Raw genomic sequence first — 7,500 nt, 5'->3', positions numbered from 1 at the left:
AAGAAGCTTCATGGACGCGCGACCGCGGCTGGACAAGAGCGCAAATAATGTGCTGCGCTCCGAAACCAGTAGGCCGGCTGCCAATGATTTTAAGGCGAGTCTCGGGAGAGAGACAAGACGCCCAACACCAAGCAAAGCTTGAGGGTACAAATGACGCTCGAACAGGCATGCCCTTTGGAATACCAAAGGGCGCAATGTGCGTTCAAAGATTCGATGATTCACTGAATTCTGCAATTCACACTACTTATCGCATTTCGCTGCGTTCTTCATCGATGCCAGAACCAAGAGATCCGTTGTTGAAAGTTGTAATTGATTACATTTGTTTTGCTGACGCTGATTGCAACTGAAAAAAAGGTTTGAATAAGGTCCAATTGGCGGGCGGACCCGCCAAGGAAACAAGTAGTACGCAAAAAGACATGGGTGAATATGGCGCCAGACGGGCAAGGCAGCGAGGCCCTATCCCAGTCCGGCTTCATATTTGTGTAATGATCCCTCCGCAGGTTCACCTACGGAGACCTTGTTACGACTTTTACTTCCTCTAAATGACCGAGTTTGACCAACTTTCCGGCTTGGGGTGGTCGTTGCCAACCTCCCCGAGCCAGTCCGAAGGCCTCACTGAGCCATTCAATCGGTAGTAGCGACGGGCGGTGTGTACAAAGGTCAGGGACGTAATCAACGCATGCTGATGACACGCGCTTACTAGGCATTCCTCGTTGAAAAGCAATAATTGCAATGCTTTATCCCCAGCACGACAGAGTTTAACAAGATTACCCAGACCTTTCGGCCAAGGGAAAGAACTCGTTGGCTCTGTCAGTGTAGCGCGCGTGCGGCCAGAATATCTAAGGGCATCACAGACCTGTTATTGCCTCAAACTTCCATCAACTTGAGTTGATAGTCTCTCTAAGAAGCCGGCGACCAGCCAAAGCTAGCCTGGCTATTTAGCAGAGTAAGGTCTCGCTCGTTATCGCAATTAAGCAGACAAGTCACCCACGAACTAAGAACGGCCATGCACCACCACCTGAAAAATCAAGAAAGAGCTCTCAATCTGTCAATCCTTATTTCATCTGAACCTGGTGAGTTTCCCCGTGTTGAGTCAAATTAAGCCGCAGGCTCCACGCCTGGTGGTGACCTTCCGTCAATTTCTTTAAGTTTCAGCCTTGCGACCATAATCCCCCCAGAACCCAAAAACTTTGATTTCTCGTAAGGTGCCGAGCGAGTCAGAAAAAGAACATCGCCCGATCCCTAGTCGGCATAGTTTACGGTTAAGACTACGACGGTATCTGATCTTCGATCCCCTAACTTTCGTTCACTGATTAATGAAAACATCCTTGGCAAATGCTTTCGCAGTAGTTAGTCTTCAGTAAATCCAAGAATTTCACCTCTGACAACTGAATACTGATGCCCCCGACTGTTCCTGTTAATCATTGCGGCGTCTCTAGAAACCAACAAAATAGAAACGCACGCCCTATTTTATTATTCCATGCTAACGTATTCGAGCAAAGGCCTGCTTTGAACACTCTAATTTTTTCAAAGTAAAAGTCCTGATTCCCCAACACGCCCAGTAAAGGGCATGAGGTTCTTCAGAAGGAAGGCCCGGCCGGACGAGTGCACGCGGTGAGGCGGACCCGCCAGCCAGACCCAAGTTTCAACTACGAGCTTTTTAACTGCAACAACTTTAATATACGCTATTGGAGCTGGAATTACCGCGGCTGCTGGCACCAGACTTGCCCTCCAATTGTTCCTCGTTAAGAGGTTTAAATTGTACTCATTCCAATTACAAGACCCAAAAGAGCCCTGTATCAGTATTTATTGTCACTACTCCCCGAATCGGGATTGGGTAATTTGCGCGCCTGCTGCCTTCCTTGGATGTGGTAGCCGTTTCTCAGGCTCCCTCTCCGGAATCGAACCCTAATTCCCCGTTACCCGTTGAAACCATGGTAAGCCAATACCTTACCATCGAAAGTTGATAGGGCAGAAATTTGAATGAACCGTCGCCAGCGCAAGGCTATGCGATCCGTAAAGTTTTATGAATCACCAAGGAGCCCCGAAGGGCATTGGTTTTTTATCTAATAAACACATCCCTTCCGAAGTCGGGATTTTCAGCATGTATTAGCTCTAGAATTACCACGGTTATCCAAGTAGTAAGGTATTATCAAATAAACGATAACTGATTTAATGAGCCATTCGCAGTTTCACGGTATAATTGCTTATACTTAGACATGCATGGCTTAATCTTTGAGACAAGCATATGACTACTGGCAGAATCAACCAGGTAACTATCGTTCACCAGCATGCCAAGGCACGCCGGCTAAGCCCCAAAGGAGCGGATGGTACCAGGAAGGGGTCGCCAAAGCGTCCCCAATCACCCGCCTCGAACGCGCACACGGCGCATTTCGCTGCGGGCAACTTATTCAATTGCCCCCACTGAGTTCCCCAAGACGTGGTCCGCAACAGAGCCGGACAGGCGTCGCCGCCCGTGACCAGCCCGCTACATGTACGCCTCAAGAGGAGGAAGCCTTCGCCGACTCACGCAGCACAAGGCGCGGATTAGTCGGCGGGGCAGCCCCCAAGGTCTAGGAGATTTTTGGCATAGCCAGCAATCCACAAACCTGAAATGGCGCCCGCTCATGGAATTGAGCAGGACTTCAGGTGTCGGGCGCAAGTAGACGGCGCAATGCCTGCGGCACCGTCAGCCTACAAGCACCCAACAGTAGCCGAGTCCTGGGCAACGCGCTGACTAGAGTTAACTTTGCCAACCGCTACCTGGGAAACAAGGCGAGCGAGTATGAAACCAAAAAGTTGCAGCAGCCGCCAATCTGCGCTGCGAACAGCACCAGACGAGCGGCTGCCCGTAAAAATAACCAAGCAGCAGAGTCTTTACCCTTTTACAGGCAAGAGTAGCCACCAGGCTTTCTACCAACCCAGTTGCCCACCTAGAGTATGACTACTTTAGGTGTGCTCCTTGTAGTATGTAGGAACGCATGTCGCTCGGCGGTTATGGGTTTGCAGATCCCCGGCCGGAAACGACGTCGGAGGTCGGCATTTTTGTATGCAAAATCGCGTAGACATGCGCAGCCCCATACAAACCAAATGCCAGATTCAACGAGATAGCTCGTTTTCGCACCCACCGCCACCATTATGCGCCCAAACACGCCGTGTTTAGGCGCAAAAGGATTGTGATGCTTATGCAATTCTTCTGAGCCCACTTGAGAGGCGGTACAGCAGGCGACGTTGTTGGCGTAAAAAGTACGCTGCGCATGCAGGCGACTAACGACAAGGCTGGGATTGCGCCACGGACCAAAGCAACGGGTTTTCTGCGTTAGTTCCCGCCATCCCCGCTGCGGGACAAATGGAATGGGAACGTGATGGCTCTCTCTCCGTATAGACTGCTTTTGCAGACTACATGGCTGGTTGGGATAGGCGCCAGCTGGACCAAACATTGGGTGGGCATCACATGATGCGGCCGCACCTGCAGCTACCGGTCTGTATAAAACCCAGGGTTTTGCTCTTTATTCCCTCGCCCATCTACCAACAATATTTACCCATCATCACAGCTACACAATCGTACCCTTGTACACTCCAAAATGGCCTGGAATCCGCACAGCAGAAATAATACCGGTCGCCCAGAAGTAGTTCCGCAGGATCGCCTGATTGGGAGTGCAAGGAGATATGAGTTGAAGGTCGAACAGCAACCTATTCGAGCGCGCATGTGTGGATTCGGCGATAAAGACCGCAGGCCTATAACGCCGCCGCCATGTATCCGCCTCATCGTCTATGACCGGATTACGGGCGAGAGCTGGACTTCAACGACATCGACAGCACCTACTTTGTCCTCATGGTGGACCTCTGGAACCAGGAAGGTACCGCCGCTGTCAACCTAGTGCGGCATTCCAGCGCAGCTCCCACAGTCAGCATCAGCAGTAGCACAACGACCTCGTATCCGCCGCCGCCAGACCGGCAGTACGTAAAACAGCCATTCCGCAGTACGATCCACCGTACAGAATGACGACGCACATGCCGTCATATTCGCATGGCCCGTAATGGGGTACCCGTACCCGCAGCCTGGACCGCCGGCTAGCTATCCGGCGTACGCCCAAACTTACGGCCAACCACCCAGGCACCCATAATGCCCCCGCACCCATGAGTTCAAACCACACGCGCAATCTTATCGGCATGAATGCCGTCAACGCTTGTCGTCTCAACGACCTCGACGGCAAAGCCGGCTTCTGGTTCGTGCTGCAGGATCTGAGCGTCCGGACAGAGGGCACCTTTCGACTCAAGCTCAGCCTCTTCGACATTGGCAGCGGCACAACACGGTGGTGCCCGAGAGTCAGGGCCCACACACGGTAAAGGTCCTTGCCTTGCACACAGCTTCTCAGAGCAGTTTACAGTCTACTCTGCCAAGAAGTTCCCAGGTGTAATTGAGAGCACACCGCTCAGTAAGTGCTTTGCACAGCAGGGTATCAAGATACCGATACGGAAGGATGCACCAAAAGAAATAGTCAACGCAAACGAATATGAGGCGGATGATTAGAAATTAGACTACTTTTGGGTTTCATCCTTTTCTTCCGGAATCGAGCATAAAAAAGTCACAGATGGTGTCTCCTCTCGTATCCTGCTGCCCGCAACCCACTGCCCTCCTCTGCCCACGCCCTCACCTGCGCCAAAAGAGACTGCAAACCGGCTACTATTTCAAATTAGTAGACTTGTTAATAATTCATTAATCAACATGATTGATTCCTGTATAGGTTGAAAAAGACTTACTTTATTAGGCAGCCTTTAACCTAGATGGGAATTAATAATGCTAATCCAATTAATTGTTGACAAGTCTGCAGATTAGGATCCCAAGTAGCCGGCCGCCGTCTATTAGGCCCAGGTACCCCGCTAGAGTCTAGACACAACGTTGGGCCCAGCTTCTACTCTCCACGACCCATGGGCCGTTCCAACTGCAGTAAAGCAGTTGATACGATGCCCTCTGACCCCAGAAGTTGCCTAGTAAATGGGCCGCCTCCAATTTGTGCCAAAGGCGCGAGCAAGAGCGCAGTGCCAACGGCACCGCCCTCTACAGGCGCCCCAGCGGTTGCCGAAGCCAGGGCAGCAAGTCCACAAGGGGTGAGCTTGCCAATTGCTGCCCGTCAAACAGCGTGTACAAGTATGAAACCGAGTAATGGTCGCCCCGGCATGGCGCTGTAAACCCCAAAACCGCAGCTCCCCAAGCCCATGGCCAGCCAAGCAGCGGGAAACGGTGCCGCATCTAACAAGCAGCCTACACCCGTTGCCGCCGACCATGGGCGAAAATGGTGCAACCCTCGCCGCCTTGGAGCAGCCAGCAGTTGCGTTGCCCTTGTCGGAGCACAATTCAAAGGCCCTCAGTCCAGAACGAGTGGGATTTATACAGCATACGCTGCACTCAGTCCCCGAATGGCTTTCAAAAAGCCAACCCCACGCCCAAAGCTACAACGACCTCCCACCTGTACGATTGCCCTCTGGCAGGCAATCGTTGCGGCGGGCGCCCCTGTCGCCCAAGCGCCGAATACAAGTCTGAGCACTCGTACCCAGCGACCAGTGTCAATGGCCCTCCTTAAACTGCCGTGGGTTTGCAAACCGCCGGCCGGCAACGAACTTTTCAGATCGCCGAGGTCTGTATAAATACAAAAAGCGAGCAGACATGCGCAGCGCCCTACAAGCCTAAACGCCGAAGAAAACAACAGCAGCTGTAGTGCGCCCACAACGACTACCCCGAGCCGGCCTGCGCACCGCCCTACAAGCCTAAACGCCGAAGAAAACAACGGCAGCTGTAGTGCGCCCGCAACGACAACCGACTCTCCGGCCCACGGATCCTTTGCCACTGTACTCCAATTGCCCACATCAAGGACCAACGGGCGGCTTTACCAGCAAAAGTTGCCGTCTCAATGCCCAAAGTGCGTGTAGCACACGCCCCGACATAGGCTATATAGCCTACTAAGCGCGCTATATTTTAATTTTACAAGCAATAGTAGCGGCCAGCGTCAATACAGCCCAGTCACCCATATAGAGTCTGAGTACTCCAAGTGGGCTCCTTATAGTATATAGGAACCCCTATTGCTCGGCGGTTATAGGTTTGCAGATCCCCGGCCGGAAACGACGTCAAAGGTCGTCAATTTTATATGTGAGATCGCGTAGACATGCGCAGCGCATACAAACCAAATGCTAGATTCAACGAGATAGCTTTTTTAACCTTGTAACCTTGGAAACTCAAACCTAATCGCTTTCAAAGTAAGTTTTTATTGGTTTCTAGTTAGATTTGTATTAGACAAACTAGTAACTAAGACTGTATACTTTACTTTATAGTACTATTCTCTAGAAACCTCTACAAAGTAAAGTATTCTCTTATACTTTAAATACTATAGTAGATAATTATTAGTATCTTTGTTAGTCATAGTTTATAAAATAAATACCTTAAACTATCTATTATACTTTTTTTAATATAGTATTCTTATAATCTCTAGTAAGTCATAAATAGACTTTTAGACTAGTATAGTTTTAGATAACTCGAACTATATATAGAAATATAGGAATAAAAAGTTATACTTAAAGAACAGTATTTACAACTATAAAGTTTTATTATAATATAAGATAAAATAAAAGCTATCTACAATAACGTTAGAGAAGTAAAAGTACTACCTAAATATTGTATATATATCTCAGATACTATACTAGTATATATAGAAAGAGTAATTTAGTATAGAACTTTGTAAGCTAGACTACTAAGTAAAGATAACTTTATAAAAATATAAAATAACTATAAGATAGGTACTATATATATAAAGACATAGTTTAGATAAATAAGCTTAATTTAAGTATAGAGAGAATAGTAGATAGTCTCTCTAGTAAGAGAAAAGGCCTACTCTATATAGTATAAGAGAAGAGAGAAAAAACTAGGTTTAAAAGAGCTAGCGCTAAGTCTAGATAAAACTAAAAAAAAGGTAAAAAGAGTTTTATTCTAGTAGTAATAAAATAAATTATCTTTATCTAAATAACTATATATAGCTAGTAGATTATAGCTAGTAGTCTTTAATTAAGTAAAAAAATAAGTAAGAATAAACTAAGCTTAGTAATAGCTAGATTTTATATTTAAATAAGTAAACTTAATTTAAAACTAGAGAAAATAGTACTTGGACTATCTAGTAAGATAGATAAGCTACTCTATATAAATCTACCTCATAAAACTTGTATAATAAAAAGTAAAAGACTACGACTAGTAACTTGTGTAATGTAAGCAAGAGAGAATATTAAAACCTACGACTAGTAACTTGTACTTTACACGACAAACCAAACATGGAGCAGCTTTGCCACATCAAAGGCACAATCGCGAGACAACTAGAGGCATAGGTTTTTCAAACTACCTTGTTAGTGCCAGCACAGAGTGCCATAGTCGACTATATAGCATTTAAAAATTCGGCGGTATACGCCTAATACAGTTCAACAACATGGGCAACTTGTCAAAATTACAGTAGGCAA

The 7,500-nt window shown here is 47.7% G+C and overlaps 1 protein-coding gene across 1 annotated transcript; it reads left to right on the top strand.

The window, feature by feature from the left end:
- Positions 1-4,140: 4,140 nt before the first annotated feature.
- PtrM4_031250 (Velvet domain containing protein) lies at positions 4,141-4,534 on the top strand (the record flags this gene model as incomplete). Its single annotated transcript, XM_066103949.1, has 2 exons — positions 4,141-4,316; positions 4,372-4,534. 2 exons carry the CDS (start codon positions 4,141-4,143, stop codon positions 4,532-4,534), a joined length of 339 nt encoding a protein of 112 aa, XP_065966151.1.
- Between the last annotated feature and the right edge of the window lie 2,966 nt (positions 4,535-7,500).

Source organism: Pyrenophora tritici-repentis, chromosome 1 (genome assembly GCF_003171515.1).
Source record: "Pyrenophora tritici-repentis strain M4 chromosome 1, whole genome shotgun sequence".
Classification (NCBI taxonomy): Eukaryota; Fungi; Ascomycota; class Dothideomycetes; order Pleosporales; family Pleosporaceae; genus Pyrenophora; species Pyrenophora tritici-repentis.
The sequence above is the reverse complement of the archived record's forward strand: the minus strand, read 5'-3'. Positions and strand labels throughout refer to the sequence as shown.